Source organism: Myotis daubentonii, chromosome 1 (assembly GCF_963259705.1).
Source record: "Myotis daubentonii chromosome 1, mMyoDau2.1, whole genome shotgun sequence".
Classification (NCBI taxonomy): domain Eukaryota; kingdom Metazoa; phylum Chordata; class Mammalia; order Chiroptera; family Vespertilionidae; genus Myotis; species Myotis daubentonii.
In genome coordinates this window covers 231,765,307-231,786,340 of record NC_081840.1, presented here as the reverse complement: position 1 = coordinate 231,786,340, position 21,034 = coordinate 231,765,307, and the positions used below count along the sequence as shown (strand labels likewise).

Below are 21,034 nucleotides of genomic sequence, written 5' to 3'. Positions count from 1 at the left end.
TCTTTCTGCCCTTCCAGGCGGAGCCTGCTCCCCTCTGCCCAGAGCCCCGCAGGCCGCAAGGACCTGCCCCCTCACTGCAGGGGCCCAGCAGACAGCCTGTCCCCCTTTACGCTCCCTTCCCAGCGGTTCCGCATCCACTGCGAGGGGCCGGCGCTGTGAAGGCCCGGCCTCGGGGTCCGATGGCACCTTCCAGCTCCGAGCCCCTGGCCCACCGCCGCCTTGCAGTGCGCTGCGTGGCGGCTTCTTCCCGCGGCCTTGCTCTTAGGGCACCCGAGTCGATGCCCTGCTGCTCTCTGCCTCGGCAGCTTCCCGGGTCCCCGCAGCCACCTCCCTGGGGACGTGGCCGGGTCATGAGCTGTAACGGTTCCTTTCTGTACTCAGTTTCCCTTCCACCTACGTAGACGGTGAAAAATCGGGACATGTAACCTTCACAGCAATCCAAGTTCTATTGGCTTGGGTGTATTTTTTGTTCTTTTTATTTATTTTTTAAGCTTTTTTAAAAAATATATTTTTATTGATTTCAGAGAGAAAGGGAGAGGGAGAGAGAGAAACATCAATGATGGGAGAGAATCATTGATTGGCTGCCTCCTGCACACCCCCTACTGGGCATTGAGCCCACAATCTGGGCGTGTGCCCTTGACTGGAATTGAACCTGGGACCCTTTAGTCCACAGGCCGACGCTCTATCCACTGAGCCAAACCAGCTAGGACAGAGCAGCCATCATTTGAAATATTTTAAAAAGTGGATATATTTCATCCACGTGTCATTCTAGAGGCATGGTTTTGGAACTGTAGATAATTACTTCTGAAAATAGGCATTCGTGCACCCATTCCTCGGAGGATGGCTTAGAGGCCAGTGTAGGACTCGCCTGGGTTGCGGCTGGAGTCCTGAGTTGGCCACTTGTTCGGTCACCTGGCATTGGCAAGTTACGTAACCAGAGTTACAGGTTACTTAACAAAGGTCCTAAACCAGGTTAACTTAGTCTGCCAAACAGGCGTCTGTGAGGTTGAGGTGCAGGAGGTGCCTCCTGTGACGATGACACTCGCTACTTGGGAGTAGATGTTGTCGTTACTAACCATTTCATGTAACTTCAGTAAGTACCAGTCACTCCTTTTACAGCGAGGAAACAGGCTCAGGAAACATAGCAAACGCCCAGAGCCCAGCTCCAGTAGCGACAGAGCTGGGCCCAGATGTCGGCTCCTCCACTCGACTAGGAGGCCAACCTGTGCAGACACCGTTGTACGCCATGTGTTGATATCTGTGCTCTTACTGAAGTCTTTCGTCTGTCTTTCAGAGAGAGGGTGGGGATGAGGCAGGGACACCAAGTGTGCAGGGCCGTGCATGTCCGCAAACCTCCTAAATCATAGTCAGGGGACCTACTGAGGCAGCTCGGTTAGACCGCCAGCCTCAGCGCAGGGCCTCTCGGGTTCCCGCTGGCCGTGCCAATGACGGTCGGTAGACTTTGCTGAGGTCCTGGGCAGATGCATTTTCACATGCACGGAGGTGAGCGTGGGTGTGGAGCAGGTGGCGGCGGGAGCCTGCAGGTCCCTTTTCCAATTGCCGGGCAGCCCCACGCTCCTGGTGGTCCGACCTCCGGGTGCCGCGCCCACGCTCCTGTGTTCATTCTGCCACGTTTTATGGGTTCCCGCCCGTGCCCGCGCCCTGACGTGGTGTCTCTGTCGGTGCAGTGCTACAAGAGCTCCAAGGACCAGCAGCCGCAGATGGAGCTGCCCCTCCCGGGCTGCAGCATCGCCTACGTCCCGAAGGACGGCAAGAAGAAGCAGCACGAGCTGAAGATCACGCCGCAGGGCACGGACCCGCTGGTGCTCGCGGTGCAGAGCCGGGAGCAGGCCGAGCAGTGGCTGAAGGCAAGTTGTCCGCGTGGCTGCTGAGCCGCTGCACCGCCAGCTGCTCACATCTGGCTCTGTTTTAATTTGTATTTTTTCAGGCAGGCGCAACCAGCTCAACCTGAACAGTTTGGTCCTTGGTCAGGGGATGTCCTGGTGACTTCGGGGCGATCACTGTGGCGCTTCTCCTCAGGACATTCTGCTTCTAGCACGTCTTCCCTGGATGTTCTAGTTTCACTTTATTGGTCCGGGATGCAGATTCTTTTCTATTTATTCTGCTTGGGATTCCTTAGGCTCCTGAAATCTGTGGGTTGTCATCGTTCTAAGTTTCAGGAAAAATTTCAGCCATTTCTCTTCAAATATAACTTGGCCCCATTTCCTCCCCGCCTCCTGACGGCACTTAAATACCTGTGAGGCCTTTTCACTACATCCTGCGTCTTCTCTTCTCCTGTATTTACCGTCCCCCTTCTAAAAAAATGTTTAGTCTGGTCAACTTCTTGTTACCTTCCAGCTCACTGTTTCTCTTTTTAGCTGTGTCTAATCTTCTATTAAACTTGTCCCTATTCAGCGTGTCCTTATGGTAGCTTTTAGCTCTAGAATTTCCAGCTGCTTCTTTCAGGAATGTTTGCTTAGCCCTTTGCCTGCACAGCCAGCACGGAGCGGGCCTGGCGTTCCGACTGGGTTCGGTGGAGGGCGGTGGGCCTGCGCCCCTCTGTGCTGCACGTGTCCTTGTTTATGTCAGCCTGTCTGCTGTGCCAGGTTCCCTGGTGACCATGCCGCTCATTGTATTTGGAGAAATATATTATTTCAATACTTTTTACATCAGCTTTATTGAGGTACGCCACACAGTTCGCCCTGTTAAAGTGTGACTCATTGTTTTTAGTATATTCACAGTTGTGCAACCATCACCATTAATCTAGTTTCAGAACATTTCCTCACCCCAAGGAGAAAATCCATACTCACCACGGAGCAGTCACTGCCCGCCCCAGCCCCAGGCCACCACTCCTCTGTCCTCACCCACTTGCCTGTTCTCCCGTCTGTGTACACGCACTCCTTTCCCTCCTGACGGGCTTTGTTCACTTAGCAGTGAGTTTTCAGGGGTCATCCATGTTGTCATGTGTGTCAGCATTTCATTCCTTTTTAGTGCTTTTATGTCAAAGCTAAGAAACTGTTGTTTAATCCAAGGCCCTGAAGATTTCTGCCCATGTTTCCTTCTAATAGCTTTATGTCGTGTTAACTCTTAAGTGTAGGCTGTGACCCTTTCGTATGCATACAAGCTGAGTTACTCCCTATTGTCATCTAGGCTTTCCAGATTTTGGAATGTGGCTTTAACGTAACCATTCAGTATCTTCTGAGTGAGGCGCACACCCTCTGTCAGGGTGAGAGTGTGAGGACTGTTCAGTGACTCGACACACACTTCCGGAGTCGTGCCAGGTGGTTTCTCTCCGTTTGGTCTGCAACCTCCACGACCAGCAGCTCTTGCCAGGACTCACTGACTGTGTGTGTGTGTGTGTGTGTGTGTGTGTGTGTGTGTGTGTACAGATGCCAAAAACATGAGCCATTTTGTAGGGTCAGTCAGAAGACAGAGCAGCATTCCCAGAAGCCGAGTGGTCAGGTTTCCTTAAAAATGTGCAGAGGCTGTGTTTCTGGAGACGAGGGCTCAAGTTGAAAGCAAACAGAAATACCACAGAACATAAAACAGTTTCGTTTGTGAAGGATTTGTGATTCTGAATTTGGATTCAATTCTTCTAAATACATATTGAACTTCTCATAGGACATGGCTCTTTAAAATGAAGTCAGCAGTACCAAAACCTCATTTGTGGCTGTTCACGGCATAGGGTGCTAACCCCTTAGTACTGCATGAGCTCTGCAGGCGGTGTGGCTGTAAGTGGAGTTCAGAGTAGAGGGAAATACCTGCAGTACTCCCACCGGCAGGCCCCTAGGACAGGGAGGGGAATGCTGGCGCATAGAACGGGGAGAGCGCTGGCCCATAGAACAGGGGGAGAGCGCTGGCGCATAGAATGGGGAGAGCGCTGGCCCATAGAACAGGGGGAAAGCACTGGCCCATAGAACAGGGGAGAGCGCTGGCCCATAGAACAGGGGGGAGAGCGCTGGCCCATAGAACAGCGGGGAGAGCGCTGGCCCATAGAACAGGGGGGAGAGCGCTGGCCCATAGAACAGGGGGGAGAGCGCTGGCCCATAGAACAGGGGGAGAGCGCTGGCCCATAGAACAAGGGGGAGAGCGCTGGCCCATAGAACAGGGGGAGAGCGCTGGCCCATAGAACAGGGGAGAGCGCTGGCCCATAGAACAGGGGAGAGCGCTGGCCCATAGAACAGGGGAGAGCGCTGGCCCATAGAAGAGGGGAGAGCGCTGGCCCTCAGAACAGGGGGAGAGCGCTGGCCCACAGAACAGGGGGAGAGCGCTGGCCCATAGAACAGGGGGAGAGCGCTGGCCCATAGAACAGGGGGAGAGCGCTGGCCCATAGAACAGGGGGGAGAGCGCTGGCCCATAGAACAGGGGGAGAGCGCTGGCCCATAGAACAGGGGGAGAGCGCTGGCCCATAGAACAGGGGGAGAGCGCTGGCCCATAGAACAGGGGCAGAGCGCTGGCCCATAGAACAGGGGCAGAGCGCTGGCCCATAGAACAGGGGGAGAGCGCTGGCCCATAGAACAGGGGGAGAGCGCTGGCCCATAGAACAGGGGAGAGCGCTGGCCCATAGAACAGGGGAGAGCGCTGGCCCATAGAACAGGGGAGAGCGCTGGCCCATAGAACAGGGGGGAGAGCGCTGGCCCATAGAACAGAGGGAGAGCGCTGGCCCATAGAAGAGGGGAGAGCGCTGGCCCATAGAACAGGGGAGAGCGCTGGCCCATAGAACAGGGGGAGAGCGCTGGCCCATAGAACAGGGGAGAGCGCTGGCCCATAGAACAGGGGGAGAGCGCTGGCCCATAGAACAGGGGGGAGAGCGCTGGCCCATAGAACAGGGCAGGGAACCCTGGCCCATAGAACAGGGGGGAGGCCCTTTCTCTGTGCCTGGGGTATAACCGCGGGTTAGTCTGGGGAAAGGTTCATCATTCATGATGCCCGATGCCTCGAATAACCCCCGTGTGGCCCAGGTTGTCTGGGTCTCTGGTGCATGGCATGCCGGCCCTGCGCATGTGCTGCGCAGGAGGTAAGCTGCAGCAGGGAAGGGAGGGAGACCGAGTGTGGCGTTGACAGATATGCGGGTGAGCCAGGTATGGTGACTGCGTCAGTGAGCTCGGTGGCTGAGTGTCCTCATCTGGTGACCTCAGGGACCCCTCGGTTCCCCGAGCCTCTGCCAGCCAATGGGACCTGTCGGGAAGCAGGCAGAGCCGGGGACAGAATGTGACCTGGAGCGAGTGTGACACTGTAGTGACAGCACAGCAGAGGGGGGGGCTGTATTGGTGCTGCAGCCCCTCCCCCTTTTGAAAAAGTCTTTTCCCTGAGGATTTCCAAAACCCAAGCAGAGGACTGGGAGGTTGGTCACGGGGACTTAGTGACCAGGCGACAGCAGGTCTCTGCTTCTGCTTTCCACTCAGTCCTTCCTTTCCCATCGGGAATTCCAAGTCCAGTTGCCTCTCCGTCCCCTCCTTGTCTCTTTAATCACTTTCTTTAGTTGCCGTTAGAGCTGGGCGTGGGAAGCCGACCTAAGGAGGAGCAGCCCGCGCAGGGGAATGAGCACAGCTTACCGCAGGACAGACTACACCGGCCGCCCACGGGCCCGCGTCTGGCGGAAGACGCGTGGCTGGTGTGGTGCGTGGAGAAGCGGCCGGACCGTATTCCCCCTGGGCGGGCAGAGCGGGCTTCCTGGTCATGTGAGACCTGAGCCGAGTGTGGAAGGATGGGTCCTGCTTCGCTGAGAGCAAGGGCACTGTCCTCCCTGGTCACGCCCACAGGCCCACACCAGGAGGCGGGCAGGAGCCGCGTGGGCCCTCACTGACACAGGCAGAGAGAGGCAGCTGCCACACCGGCCTCTGCGGCAGGCCCTGGGTCAGCCTTCTCCTGCAGAACACCTGGCGCCCTTCCCGCTGGCTTGTCTAACTGCACACGGTCACTAACGCTGTGACGGGGAGAGCTCAGGATCCGGGGCGTCCAGCCCTGCGGCGCTTTATCTTGTCACAGAGCCCCAGGGGTCTGTGTGCCTCCGGGAGGGAGGATGTTAGGCCCAAAGTCCAGATTGCTCAGCCCCACGTATGGAGGAAGCGGCAGATTTGGGGCTTAACCCCCTTGTCTGTGACTAGCGCCCAGGAGTCCCTGTTGTATTCTACTCTTTCCCAGAGCAGCCGTTACTCCGGGGCCATGCGGACCACTCAGGCCCTGCCTTTCCCGTCGATCGTCATAAAAACACAACAGCAGCCAACACGGCAATAGCCGCCCAGGGTGAATGAATCAGAATTATACCTGTTTTTTTGTCAGATGGGCAAAAAATATAGTCTACTGTTCGGGGTCTGCAGAATTTTAGTAATTCGTCTGTGTGCGCCACGAGACGAAAAAGGTTGAAAATCGCTGCCCTGGAGAAAAGACAGCATCTTGTTTTTAGATCACATGAAGCTTTGCCTTCTGAACTAAAGGTTTGGTGAGCGCAGTGGGGAGGTGAGGAAACCAAGACCGAGGAAAAGTAGTGAAATCAGCGAGAAAGAGCAAGAGAAAGGGAGCGCCCGTTTCCCCTTCGAGACACGTGGCAGGCGCCGCGCTGGGTGACCTACGTCGCTCGCAGCTTCCACAGGACAAACCCGCACAGGCTCTCGGGGTCTTTGCTTTCTCTTTTTCCTGGTTTGGTCTCAAATATGGACGTGGCTCCTTTTTTTGTAGTGTTTTTTCTCTTTTTTTATAGAACAGCTGAGCAGCCGAATGGCTGGAAACGGTCCTGGCCTGTGCGTCCCTGGCCGCGGTCCCAGCAGCGCAGCCAGTGGCGCGGAGACGCCCCGAGGGCTGCAGGCTCTCCGGACGTGGGCGGTGCTTTTCCGTCCAGGGGCACTTGGGTTGAACTCACGTTGCAGCTTACTTCCAAAAGGAACGGGGACATTTTGAAAGACTCGCCTGCTCACTTTTCTGTGGGAAGAATGTGCGCTGTCTCCCCAGGACTGATCTCATTTACTGCTTACCCCCCCCCCCCCCCCCCCCCGTCAGCGCCCCGCCCCACCCCGCCCCGGGCTGCTCAGGCCCGATGGAGGGGACCCTGCGACTGCAAGGGGGCTGGGGACGCAGCTTAGTGTCCTCCCAGCAAGGCCTCTCTTGGCCTCTGGCTCCGAGTCAGCTGCGCCTGCGGCTCAAGGCCACCCTGCTCTTGGCCGCCCCTACCGCTGCCTCACAGCGCCTGCGTTTTCTGGTAACGCTCATTGTTCACGGTGGCACCTCACTCTTCCTGGAGCGGAACCCTCTCATACGTGTTCTTTTGTGACCAGGACCTAGGTCAGCACCGGGAGTGGGCAGACCGTCAGTGAATGGGCGACTGAATGAACAGAGGGCGGCCTGGAGCTGAAATCCAGCTGCTGTGACCTGCGGGTTTCCGGCCACGCCACGTGCCTCTGTTCCTCTCAGGCTTCCTCCCCTCGTGGGAGTGTCTCTGTGCTTGGATGCACTCAACATGTCCGCGCTCTTTGCAGGTGATCCGAGAGGTCTACAGCGGCTGCAGCGGGCCCGTGGACGCCGAGTGTCCGCCGCCGCCAGGCTCCCCGGTGCACAAGGCAGAGCTGGAGAAGGTAAGGGCGTGTGCTGCTCCGGAGGGTGGGCCTGCTCACAGGCCCAGTGCACCCTGAGCGTCTCCGCACTCCAGCTGGGAAAGACAGGAGAGACTGCAGTCCTGCTTCCTGTGCATTTCCAGTGCCCATGCGCGAGGCTGGAGCTGGCCGTTCACAGGCTGCGCGGTTGGCCGTCTTCTTCCCAACTGCAGGTGAAGAAGTGGGTGGAAGCTGTTAGGGCCCTGTTCAAGGCCACCCGCTGTCACGTGGCAGCGTGGAATCTGAACTCAGGTCTGTATCCCGGAATACAGCAGGCCCTGCCCGAGTGCCCCTCCCCAAGCTGTATCCCAGTAGCCAGGCTGCGTTCCCTGTGCCCTCCGCTCTGTGCCCATGTTCCTTGTAGAAGGGCCCAGTGACGGCCCCGCAGGGGGGCAGGGCCAGCCCTTCTTGTCGGAAACGTGTGAACCTGTCACTGTGATGCCACACACCCAGCTCGCTCTGATCGTCCCTACGCAGAGCTCCTCTCCATGGAGACCCCGGGCTTCCTGCACGCAGCTCCTGTCGGTGGCTGTGGCCCAGGGACGCTCCAAGGCCTCCCTGTGCAGCCACTGCCAGTGAGCAGAGCCTTCGTGCCCCTTCTTACTGAGGGTTCTCCAGAGAAACAACTAGTGGTGTGTGTGCATGTACATGTATGTACTTATGTATGTGTGCATGTGTGTGTATTTATATGTGATTTACTTAAGGAATTTTTTATGTGTAAGATTTATCGTAAGGAATTGGCTCATGATTATGGAGGATGGCAAGTTCAAAGTCTGCAGCGTAGGCCAGCAGGTGAAGTCTGAAGGCCGTTGGCAGAATTCTCCCTTGCTCAGGAGACTGGCCTTTAGTGGTATGCAGGCCTTCAGCCAACGAGGTGAGGCCCCCACAGCAGGGAGCACCATCTGCGTTACTCAGCGTTCACGGATTTCAATGTTAGCCCTGGCTGGTAATCTCAGTGGTTAGTGTTGGCCTGCACACTGACGGGTCACGGATTTGAGTCCCAGTCAAGGGCACATACCTGGGTTGCAGATTTTGTCCCTCGCCCTATTGGGGTGCATCCAGAGGGCAACCGATGGATGTGTCCCTCTCATATCGATGTTTCTCTATTGCTCTCCCTCTCCCTCCCTCCCTTCCACTCGCTTCAAAATCAATGGAAAAAAATATTCTGGGGTGAGGATTAACAACAACAACAAATTAGTCTCATCCAAAAACACCCTCCAAGTTGACACACAAAATCAACCCTATCACAGCCCTCGTCCTGATATTGCAGGCCTGTCTCTCTCTTTCTTTTCTTTTTCTTATTGCGAACGAATACCTGCTTGCTGTGGAAAACTCAGGCAGCTCAGAGAAACACAAAGGGCAGGAATACGGTCACCCACGAACCCACCACATGGGATGCAGCTCCTCCCAACATGGCATTTTTTTAACCAGCTCACGTGTTTCTTTGATAGTTTAGATATTCTGATGCATAAACATGTTATGCTGCCCTTTTTTCTTACCTTTACATTATTACCAATTTTCCAGGCTTTTGAAAACTAATAAGAAGCAACAACCGTTTTTGCACTTTTAGCAGCTGAATAATATGAAATCATATGACTCTACTATCATATCCCCCCCCCTTCCAAATTTAACTCCTTATTGTTGGCCAAAAAATAACTGGCATCGTTTTGTAAGTCTTTGCTGCTGCTCCTGTTACCTGAAAATAGACCCCTAGAAGCTAGGTTACCAGACCAAAGGGGAGGATTGATTTTAAGATTTGACTCGTGTTGCTAAGCAAATAGCCACCCAGAAAGGCTGGCCCGGTTTCACTTCCCATCAGCGTGCATCAGGGTTTCTCTCTCACCCACTCCCACGGGACCGGTGGCACCCTTCACTTAGCGTGGTTTCTGAGGCTGTGCCGTGCCCGCCCAGACCTGCTGACCTGGTTCCCAGGAGCACTTCCCGGCCTGGGAGCTGGGCAGCGCCAGCTCTCATCCGCCCTATCACTGGCGGTCGGCACATACCAGGCTCCCACGGGATGCCACTGGCTCCTTCCCGTGGCTGTCGCAGCACCTCGGCACGATGCAGACACCGTCTGCCGTCCTGGGCCAGCGCAGCCCGGCCCCTCCTGAGGTGGCGTGCGCGTGCCCGTGCCCCAGCATCCGCCTGCGGCTGGCAGTCTCTGTGGCATGGGGGACAGTGCCCCCCCGCTGTGACTCCACAGCTCCTCCGGTTGGAATGCAGGGGTTCCAGCTCTCAACAGTGCTGCTGCTTTTTAAATTTCCATTGAATTTATTGGGGTGACATTGGTTAATATAATCATATAGGTTCCAGGCGTGCAGCTCTATATGCATCATCTGCATGTTGTATTGTGTGCTCACCACCCGGAGCCCAGCCTCCTCCCGTCACCATGTCCCCGTGACCCTCTCCTGCCGCCCCCACGTGCCTCTGCTTGCAGATGCCAAGTGACAGTCCCGACTGTGCCCTGACGTCAGGTGCTGGACCAACCGGGCAAGTCCTCCGGTGCCCTTGAGGGTTTGACAGCCGCCCAACTGCGCATCCTCGGAGCATATTTGTCACAAACAGACACTTGACACTTGCCCATTATTCACGGGAGGAAATTAAGTGGGCGACGCAGTGTTTATTTCTGGAAGCGTAATTGGTTTGGTGAGGGGAGTTTTCTGTAGCCCTAACGTTTTTTTAATTACTGAGGGAGAGGGAGGTGAATGAATGTCAGGCACTGTAGCACGCGCTGGTTACCTCAGTGGCTTTTTTCTTTGCTCTTTTGGTGTCTTTCAAGCTTTTGGTAACAGGCACCCAGCCTGTCCGTGCGGCCTTGGAGCCCTAGCTGTCCTGGATCTCTGGGAATTCAGCCCGCGTTCTTTCCGCTCTGAGATCACTTTGGAGCGATCCATGACGCCACTTGGCCAGTGCGACCTTGTGAGAATAGCCCTTCCTCCTCTTCCTTGCAGAAACTGTCCTCGGAGAGACCAAGCTCGGACGGGGAGGGTGTCATGGAGAATGGAGTCGCCGTGTGTAACGGGAAAGAACAAGGTGAGTTCTGCCTGAAACAGAAACCAGAATCCGAAACACTGCGGCCCGTTCTGCAAACTCTGGCTGTGGGCACGTCTCCTTGCAGGTTCGGTCACGCGCCTGCCACCGTCCTGGTCGCACTGACCGATCCGAGAAGGCCCTCTGGGGAGCAGGAGCCCTCTGAGGCTCCGGTGCCTGCCGCCGGGCCAGGGTTCCTGTGGCCCGACGGCGCCCGGCGGGAGTTTAAATCGGTGGCTCAGCAGGCATTTCCTCACGTGGTTTGTCCCGGGGAGTGATCCTCTGGGAAGGGCTTTGGGTGATGAGCGGAGCCACGTGCCCACCCCGTGGCGGCCTCGGCCCCATCGGGACCGTTTCCCTGATGAGTTCCACTCCCCATCTTTCAAATGAGGAGGCCTGACGTGCAGGTTTCTGAAGTCCCTTTTAAAAACAATTTCTGCAGATGTATTTCACTTGCATTTAAAGAAATGATTTTAAATTGTGGTAAAATACACATAACAAAAATTTACCCCCTGACCATTGTTAAGTGTCCAGTCCAGTGGCCTTAGGCACATTCGCATTGCTGTGCCGCTGGCCCACCATCCTCTCCAGAACCTTCCATCTTCCCAAACTGCAACTGTCCCCATTAAACACTCCCACCCTCCCCGTTCTCCAGGCCTGCAGCCACTCCCATGGTGCCTGGGGCACCTGCTGTCCCTGCGGGTCTGACTCCTGAGGGACCTCGCATCATGGAACCACAGAGCTTGCCCTGTGGCTGGCTCACCTCGCTCACCGCGATGCCCTCAGGTCTGCCCAGGGAGCCGGTGTCAGGATCCCCTTCCTCTCTGAGGCTGAGCAATAGTCCGTTGTGCTACGGACCACCTTCTGCCGTCATTCATCTGTGGAGGGGCGTCTCTGTTCCCCCCTTGGCGGCTGCAGATGACGCTGTGTGAACGGGGTGCTTCCCAGCCCTGCGGCGTGTGCCTCACATGCGGTGACGGCACCTTGTTGGCATACAGTTCTTTGCGTTTTGGGTCACCATCCGCACCGTCGAGACATGGAGCAGTTTTGACCCCAGGGGCTCCTGTGCTCCTCTGTCCTCCCCCCCCCCCCCGCCCCTGGCAGCTGCAGGTCTGTGTTCTGTCCTTCCCCAGCACGTCCTGTGCGTGGAGTCCACAGCTGAGCCTTTTGGTCTGGCGTCTCTGACTCAGCCTCAGGCATTGGGGAGCCCCGCGTGCAGGTGCTCAGGGTCCGAGCAGGAGGTCAGCACAGACGCGGCGCGGCCCGCTCACCGCACCCACGGGAGAGGGCTGGTGCTGGCAGCTCGGCGCCAGGGGAGCGAAGCTGCTGTGGACACGTTTTCCTTTCTCCCGGTTAATGCCTGGGAGCAGGGTGCTTGGCCACGTGCCGCTCACCAGCCTTGGTGGCGCTCTGTCGTGCTGGTCTCTGCGTTGGCCATTTGAACAGCCGTGCAGTGCTGTGCAGCCGGCTTACCGTGCCTCTGCCCGTGACCAACAACGCTGACTAAGTCTAACGAGCTTGTCTGCCATCCAGGCGTCCTCTTTGGTGAAAAGTCTGTTCACATCCTCTGCCCGAGTTTTCATGGAGTTGTTTGTTCTTGTGACTGACGTCTGAGAGCTCCTCAGAGCTTCCGAAGACGAGCCCTTTCTGCTACGTGATGTCCTCCCCCGCGTGGGGTCTGGGCTGAGAGGAGGGGTGTGGGGCAGGGAGTCTTCCCCGTGGAAGCCTGCAGCCTCTGCCTGCCCCGGGACCTGGCTCCCAGGTGAGCTTCTGCCCACTGCCCCCTGCACCTGCCGCAAGAGGCAGATGCCGTCACCTGCAGCCAGACAGCAAGCCGCTGCTGGGTCTCGGAACCCCGTCTTCTGGGCTGTGGTGATAGGACCGGGGTCCGTCGGAGGCTTGGCCTCTGCTCTGCCTGTGACTTTCTGCCAGACGCGTCTGGTGTAATTTTCGTCCTCTGCGTCGGAAGTCACTCGGTGGGAGGCATTCTCTGTCGTCCACAGGCCACATTGTGTGTAATCACAGCCGGGAAACCTATCTTTGAGGTTTGCCCTGGAGGAGACCAACGTACAATCTCAGGTTCCCGCCTGGATGTCCAGGCGCAGCCCACACTGCGGCTTCTTCTCCCAGGCCCCTCACAGTAGCCTCTGCGGAGCCAGTGCGTCTCGCTGTGCGTGGGAGTGGATTATCCTACCCAGCATTCCCCTGGGCTCTGTACAGCAGAGCAGCCTTCCATATTTTGAAAAGGTGCCTGTCGCGATGCTTTGTGCATTGCAGACACGCGGTGAGTAGGTCCTGCAGGAAGTTAGTGGTTAAGCTGCACTTGACCTCTCCTTCCTTCCACTCTGCGGCTCACTCTGGCCTGTGTGCACTGAGGTTCAGGGAGTTCCCTTCGTCCAGCCCTTCGTGACCAGACAGGTGCTGGCTGCCGAGGAAGCCGCGACGCAGACAGCTCCTCCCCGTTACCCCTCCATCGCTGGCAGCGGGCCAGCCCCTGCCGTCCAGCCACGGGTGACTCTGTCGCTCCTCTCCTGCGTTCAAGGGGAAGGATATGCCCCCCGTAACGCGCCAGTGCACCGCGATTCTGGGTGGTTCGTGACTACCCTGCTGGTGCCGCCACGGAGCTGAGGTCTTGGCAGCAGTCCCGTGGCAGCTTCGCGTGTCCCAGCGAGTAGGGCACGCGGGAGGGGTTCATTGGTGTGGCTCACTGGTGCCTCACTGAGCCAGCACTCCGATGGTGTAAGCCAGGCCCCAACGGCGGCCTACAGCGGGTGCTCAATGAGTAAGACCGGGGGCAAGCCAATGGCTGTGGCGTATGCTGTGTTTCGCCGTCTTTCAGTGTAAGGTCTATAACTTAACATGCTTTTGTGTGGTCGTTATTCTTGACAGTCAAGAGGAAAAAAAGTTCCAAATCAGAGGGCAAGGGGACCACATCTAAAGTCACTGGGAAGAAAATCACCAAGATCATCGGCCTGGGAAAGAAAAAGCCGTCGACCGACGAGCAGACCTCCTCTGCCGAGGAGGACGTGCCCACCTGCGGTAAGAGCGCCCCGAGCCCGGGAGCTGCAGGAGCCACGCCTGTCGTCCCTGAGCCGCGGCCCCTCGGCCTCGCCACGCGGCTCTCGGGAGTGAGGCTGGGGATTGTGTGCGGGGAGATGTTTCACTCGCACTGCTTGTTAGTAAGAGACGGCAGGGGTTTGACGTGAGCTCTGTGGCTCTTCACGTTTGACCCCAGGAAGGTCTCCCGACTTCCTTTAAGCATTTAAACTGAAAGCGTGCAGGGCTGTTGGCCTGTGAGGGACGGGTGTGAACATGGCCAGACATGAAGGCACTGTGGTCAGCCATTCCTCTCGGCTACAGTAATCAAGCCAGGGTTTCTCATGAGGCTCCATGTCCCAGACCAGGGTCACCCCGGTCTCACTGAGGACCGTCTCCGCATCAGTGTTTCATCCGCATTTTCTGAGCAGCTGCCATGGGCGGGACTGTGTTAACGTGTGTGTGGCAGCGACTGAGACAGCCCCTGCCCTCCCACTTCCCTTTCGGAGCTCTGCCACCTGCTTCAGGGCCAGGTTCCTAGGACAGAGTCCCAGGTTGGCTGTCACTGGGTCCCTGGGTGGTTCAAGTGTTCATTTCTCACGCTCCCTCCTAGCCAGACCCCAGCCTCCCCAGCTGGAGATGTTTCCTGCCTCAAGGCCCCTGAGGAATGGCCCTGAGCCTCCCTCCAGGGCAGGGCGCTGGCCCAGGACCCTCAGGAGGGGCCACCCTGTGCCCCAGCAGCTTCGGGTGCTCGAGAGCAGTCGTGACTCCAGATCTCCTTACGTATCGCCACCTTGGCCCCCAGCCACTGTCATTCATGTCCGCAGACTCTGACGAAGGTTGCAGTTGGCAGTCATTTTTCAAGTGTCCAAAAAGTGGGCTCTCAGCAGGGTTCATGTGCAGATGGGGCCGAAGCCACAGGCAGGCATTCGTGGTCCTCACGCCGTTGCTCAGCCGGTCAGTCCTCACGGCTGACTGTGGGCTTTAGTACACTAGGTCCTCGGGTTACGTGGTAGGTCCATTCCTACGACGTAACGCGATTTTCGCCGTAAGTCGGAACCCACCTACATGAGCACCTACGTCACTCACATGGAGCACACACACAGCAGTAATGAAGGGAACAGTAAACAAAATTAAAAGAAAGATAACAATTCCTGACTTTCACTTGTGGTAAATAAATAATAAAAAACATAAAGCACATACGTACATACGTCAAAATGACGGAACTTTTTTTTTAATATATTTTATTGATTTCTTACAGAGAGGAAGGGAGAGGGATAGAGAGCTAGAAACATCAATGAGAGAGAAACATCAATCAGCTGCCTCCTGCACACTCCCTACTTCTTATGTGCCTGCAACCAAGGTACATGCCCTTGACCAGAATCGAACCTGGGACCCTTGAGTCCGCAGGCCGACACTCTATCCATTGAGCCAAACCGGTTAGGGCCAGAACTTTTTATTTTATAAATAAATGGGAGATGGTGACATAACCACAAAATGACATACGTCGAGTCCCACGTAACCCGAGGACTGTCTGTAGAGCTTTCTTCCTTATAAAGAATAAATGCATCAGACATATGTCATGTACAAACTCAAAATCACGGCTCTCCAGCTGTCACCGTGACGGCCCTCCTGTGTGTGAATTTGCCTGAGACGCGGTGGGGGTCCGTCCGCGGGCGTCCCTGCCCTGGTGCCTCTCCTGCAGCTGAGCCGCCCTGTCGCCGCAGGCCACCTGAACGTGCTCTCCAACAACCGCTGGCGGGAGCGCTGGTGCAGGGTCAAGGACAACAAGCTCATCCTGCACAAGGACAGGACCGACCTGAAGACCCACCTCGCGTCCATCCCTCTCCGCGGCTGCGAGGTGATCCCGGGGCTGGACTCCAGGCACCCGCTGACCTTCCGGCTGCTCCGCAACGGGCAGGAGGTGGCCGTGCTGGAGGTAGGACGACCTTCCTTCCCGAAGCCGCTGCCCGTCCGAGTCCCCGCCTTGCTGAGCTGGCAGCGCCTGCTGGGTCACGCCCTTTCTCCCTCTCCCTCTGCCCACGTGTCCGTCTCTACTGTCCCGCGGTGGCCCCTCCTGAGGGCCCTGGGCCCCGCCCTGCGCCCACTTCTGCTGAGCCCTGCAAGGAGCCTGGGCCCGGGCACCTCCTGGTCGCGTCCCTGCCAGGCCTTGCTTCAGTGTTCCCAGCAGAACTTCTCACAGTGACAGCCTCCAGAGGGCGCTGTCCTCCCTCGTCCTGCAGGGCCCATGCGGCTCCAGGCGGAGTGAGTGTGCAGACACCGCAGCCAGCGAGCCGCGTGCATGGACACCGGGACCTGGGTTTCCAGGAGCCCTGGCTCCGTGCGCGGCTGATTCCTTTGGCTGCCTTTCTGGAGCCGGCTCGCTGAAGAGGGAAAGGCCATTAAACAGCCTCAGCCGCCTACTTCCACCCTCCCCTTTGGCCCTGGCCGGGCTCAGTGGTTAGGGCATCAGCTGAGCTGTAGTCAGATTGCAAATGAAGGTCAGATTCAGGGTTGGGAGCATGTAAACGTCCTGAGAAACGGCGCCCACAGCCCGGTGACTGCCCACGGTTGCACCCCCTCAGCACAGCCGACAGGAGGGGAACATGTGCTCATGCCTCCACTGAAGGGAAGGAAGTGCATTCCCGGCCCAGACACGGGAGCCCGAGGCCCACAGGGAGCGCCAGCCCCGTCCTCAGGCTGGGCCAGCGCAGGCGGCGCTGCTTTTCCGGGCCGGGTTTTGTTGTCAAATTAGCGAGGCTTTGTCAGCAACTTCATTTGGCTGAGCCTTAGCTAGCACAGTAAGTCCCACGTCCTGCCCCCAGTGCCCTTCCCCCATAGCAGCAGGCATTGCAGGACCCAGGTTTCCATGTCCTGGGTCCAGTCACTCCGGCTTCAAGGCTCGGGCTGAACACAGAACGGGTCCCGCAGCTCGGCAGCCCTCTCCTTCCTCCGCGTCTCACTCGCACGAGCCTCAGGCCCCCCGCTGTCCCGTCTGTGTGGTCTCTGGGCCGACACCTGAACCTGTTGAAACTCTTCCCTAATCAAGTGGCACGCGCCTCCCCTCCCGCACAGGCGGCGTCCTCGGAAGACATGGGCCGGTGGATCGGCGTCCTGCTGGCGGAGACGGGGTCCTCCACAGACCCCGGCGCCCTGCACTACGACTACATCGACGTGGAGATGTCGGCCAACATCATCCAGACAGCCAAGCAGACCTTCTGGTAAGGCCCGCGGGCAGGGCGCTGGGCACACGCGCTGTTTCCTGTGTGTTTACCCTTCGTGGGCTGTCGGGAAAACAGTGAAGACGCTGCCTTCGCATCTGTTCACCCAGACGTTAGTGAAAGCCCTGTCCTAACCCTCGTGTTTTCTCTCAGAACAGGGCCGGCCGACTTTTCCCATGAAAAGCAAGCTGGTCACCGTTCTGGCTTGTGCGCTGTTCCCTGTCCTCAGCGCTGCAGGGGCAGGAGCGAGTGGGCCGACGGTTTCGTAAAACGTGATTTGCAGGCACAGGCAGGGGGCCGGATGCGGCTTGTGGGCTGTACTTTGCTGACCCGTGTGTGGGGGGAACAATCTAGAATCAGAAGTGATTCTACACGTTGCTGTAGTGAGGACTGTCTTTGAAGCCATTAATCACGTTCCTTTACAATCTAAATTGTCATTTTTTTAAAAAGGCTGTTCATACAAGAGCGGTCTTTGAACCATGAATTTTTTTAATATATCGATGCAAAGACAGTTATAGCTGCACTTCTCAAAGCCCCGCCCACAGGCCCCAGGGTGCAGGCCCTCGCTGCGTCCAGAAGTTTCCCTCTTGCTGTCGCGCCATCGGCATCAGCGGTGTCGACGCAGAGGGGCCCGGTGGAGCTGCCCTGCTGTCGTGGCCTCGGCACCGCCACGCTGGCGGTGGAAGAACAGCTGGACTCGCTGGGATGTCTCTGATGAAGCACCAGGCCAGTGGTTCTCAGCCCTGGCTGCACATTAGAATCACCTGGGAATCTTTTTAAAATCCTGATTCCTGGGCCTCATCCTCCGGAAATTCTGTTTCTTTGTGACTAATGTTGTGGCCCCACCCCATAACAAAGAAACAGAATTTCCGGAGGATGAGGCCCAGGAATCAGGATTTTAAAAAGACTCCCAGGTGATCCTAATGTGCAGCCAAGGCTGAGAACCACTGCACTAGACTGACTTTTCCTGTAAAAGTCTGTGGCCAGGACGCGCTGGGGCTGAGGGAAGATAGCTTGGTCGCATGAGGCGTCAGGCGCCGCTGTCCGGGCTGAGCAGCCTGTGTGAGGAGCCAGCCTGGGACAGCTTTGCCCGGCGATCGCCAGCAAAGCGAGAGGGTCCCCAGCAGAAAGCACTCGTTCTCACTCACTTCGCTCCGTGGGAAAGTCAGGACCTCGTCAAGGACTGGCCGCTCTGCTTACTCATTACTTTCTGTGATAACAGCCCATCCAGTCAGCAGAGCGCAGGTAGATTGAGGGAGTCCCCTCACCACTCATCAGTGAAGCACACCACCCTGACCGTGGCTTTCTAAGAAATGTGCGATCGGAGGTCGGGTTTCGCCAGGTCACATGTAGCATGAAGTGAAGAGTTTCTGGCTGTTCACGGTGGTGTGGACGTGGTCAGTCCTCAGCCCACACGTGCCCGCCGTGCCGTCGGGGAGTGGGCCCACCCTGGGGAAGCCCTGAGCACGCGTGCTCCCCGAGAGCGCAGCTGGGCTCCGCATGTTCAGTGGGGGACACTCATCCACGCGGAGCGGGAGGCCGCCCTGGGCGAGGAATGTGGGTGCAGCCCTGAAATGAGCTGTTGACAGTGTGCAGGTGAGGAGCTCATGGCTGCAGGAATCTGCTGCTCTGACATCTGTGTAGATGTCCATTGGCAACAAAGTTTGATTTTACTTCCTGGGTTTCTGCATCCTCGGAAACACGAGAGAAGAGACTAAACAAGGAAACCATGTCCAAAACCTCAACGAGGCAGTTGCCGGATAAGGAAGATTCCAGGGTGAAACCAGTGTCCTTCATGCACACCGGCAGCCAGTGAGACGCTTCAAGGTCGCAGGGAAGTGTCCAAGGAGGCTGTGTAAGCTCCCCTGGGCGAGGGCGGCCGGGCTGCTGAGACAGGTCCCGGAGGCCTGCGGAGGGAGGCCCAGGACATGCTGCAGGGCAGGCTCTGGAGTTCTCTCCTGGACCTCCCGAGCCCTGGTGGTGGGGCTCCGGGGAAGCTGTGATGGTGATGGTGACGGTGATGACGAGGACGATGGAAAGCAGGGTCAGTATGGACAGGGGATAGTTAGCTGGCAGGAAGCTGCTTCTCATCTGAATCGCTGGGACATTATGTGAGAACTAGAGGCCCAGTGCATGAAATTCGTGCAAGGGGCTCGGCCCTCGCAGCCCCGGCTTCGTCTGGAAGGTCGTCCAGAAGGTTGCCCTGCTGTTCGGCCTAATTAGCATGTTAGCTCTTTATCATATAGAATGTGTTCTCCTAGGACAGTGATGGCGAGCCTTTTGAGCTCGGCGTGTCAGCATTTTGAAAAACCCTAACTTAACTCTGGTGCCATGTCACATATAGAAATTTTTTGATATTTGCAACCATAGTAAAACAAAGACTTATATTTTTGATATTTATTTTATATATTTAAATGCCATTTAACAAAGAAAAATCAACCAAAAAAATGAGTTTGCGTGTCACCTCTGACACGCGTGTCATAGGTTCGCCATCACTGTCCTAAGACATGGATGAACCTGAGGACGTTACGCTCAGTGAGACGGGCCAGACACCAGAGGCCAGTCTGATGCACCTGCAGGAGGGCCTGTAGCGACAAGTGTGTTGGACAGGAAGTGAAGTGGGTCCCGGGGCCGGGCAAGGAGGGAGTACGTTAATGGGGGAGTGTCAGTGGGAAGATGGAAAGTTCTGGAGATGACAGCGGCTGGCTGCATGACAGTGTGAGTGCCTGATGGCCTGCCCTGGGCACTGGGCAGTGGTGAGGAGAGGAGCTTCTGTGTCGGGTGTATTTCTCCAGAATGTGTTTCCTGTGAGAGACTCGTGTTCTGGGTTCAGCACGTGGCTCGTGGCCTCTGGTCTCACTCCTGCTGCTCAGTGTGGCTGAGCTGTAGCAGCCAGGGCACCGGCAGGAGACAGCACATGCCTGACCCTCGGCCCGTCCGCTTCAGGCCTGCAGGCTGGGTGGGCCCAGTGCCCTCTCTGAGAGGAGGTGGGTGTGGCGAAGGCCTGCTCCAGCCGACGGCCTGGTGTCTGACGTCTCAGTCTCATGTCCCGGCGTCAGGTGCCCTCGGCGTCCCCCAGGCGGGTCAGCTTCCGTCCTGGCCCTCATGGCCCCCGCTCCTCCCTGGCATCTGTGCCCCGGTGAGTGCCAGGCCCAGCGCCAAGAGCCGGAGACACACCACGCACGGGCGGCCCTGCTGTGAGGGGTCTCCCACTGGGAGGGCCAACCCCTAGCAGATCCGTGTAACGTGCTCCCTGCGCGGTGGTTGGCACGGAAAGGACTGGCCTCGGGCCCAGCTTGTCGCTCATTCCCGTTACTGCCTCTCGACAAAACGTGTTGTAGTGCCTGACCCCAGACACCCTCCGAGTCATAAATGAGAACCCTTGGGTATATATTACAAACAAATCGGAAAACTCCGGTCATTGCAAACTCAAACGTTTAAGTTTCTCTTTCCTAGGCACACTTCATGTGCCCTAAATGTAGAGGGTCGCATACATTTCTTTGTCAGACAAAAGCAAGAGGAGCTATTTTATAAATTAGAGTCAGGTGCGCTGGGCCAAGCGAGGCGTGCACAGCCGCCTGCCCCCAGCAGAGGGCAGCAGCTCCCTCTGAACGCTTCCTGCCAGCCGCGAGGCTCCCAGCCCTCAGCCCTGCTCGCCCCTGTGAGCGCCAGCCCCGCTGGAAACCAGCACAGGCGGGTCCTGCCTCCTTCTTCATGCAGGTGCCATAGGAATGCGAGGTCCTGCGGGGAAATGCCGCTGGAAAACAAAGTCACTTAAGACGCAGCCTGTTTGCTTAACCCGCCAGGAGAGAGAGCTCAGGGGTTTCCTTCACAGTGACCCTCTCCTGCTCGCTCGCTCAGCGCCTCTGTGAGCCGCTCCAGGCCACCGTCCCCAGACGAGCAGAGCTGGCCCTGAAGCTGGCCGGCGTCAGTGGGAAGATCCACTTCGGGTGGGGACAGCAGCCAGTGAGCGCGTAGCTCCGTGTTCTGCGGTGATCGGGACGGAGAGGGGACCCGAGGACAGTGGTGCGGCGGGGGGGGGGGGGGGGGCGGGGGGGGTGTGTGGGTGCTGGGGGCTCCTCAGGAAGGGAGGGGCTCTGGAGAGGGCTCCAGGCGGAGGGTCAGGCCCTGAGGCAGGAGGCCCTGTGAGAGCAGCCATCA

At 57.5% G+C, this 21,034-nt stretch overlaps 1 protein-coding gene across 1 annotated transcript in view; it reads left to right on the top strand.

The window, feature by feature from the left end:
• The window catches only part of AFAP1 (actin filament associated protein 1), an 82,325-nt gene that overhangs the window by 42,590 nt on the left and 18,701 nt on the right, over positions 1–21,034 (top strand). Inside the window, exons 7-12 of the mRNA XM_059676429.1 lie at positions 1,689–1,868; positions 7,473–7,568; positions 10,538–10,619; positions 13,506–13,655; positions 15,380–15,591; positions 16,728–16,873. Coding sequence (XP_059532412.1) covers positions 1,689–1,868; positions 7,473–7,568; positions 10,538–10,619; positions 13,506–13,655; positions 15,380–15,591; positions 16,728–16,873 — 866 coding nt within the window. The remainder of the gene's footprint in view (positions 1–1,688; positions 1,869–7,472; positions 7,569–10,537; positions 10,620–13,505; positions 13,656–15,379; positions 15,592–16,727; positions 16,874–21,034) is intronic.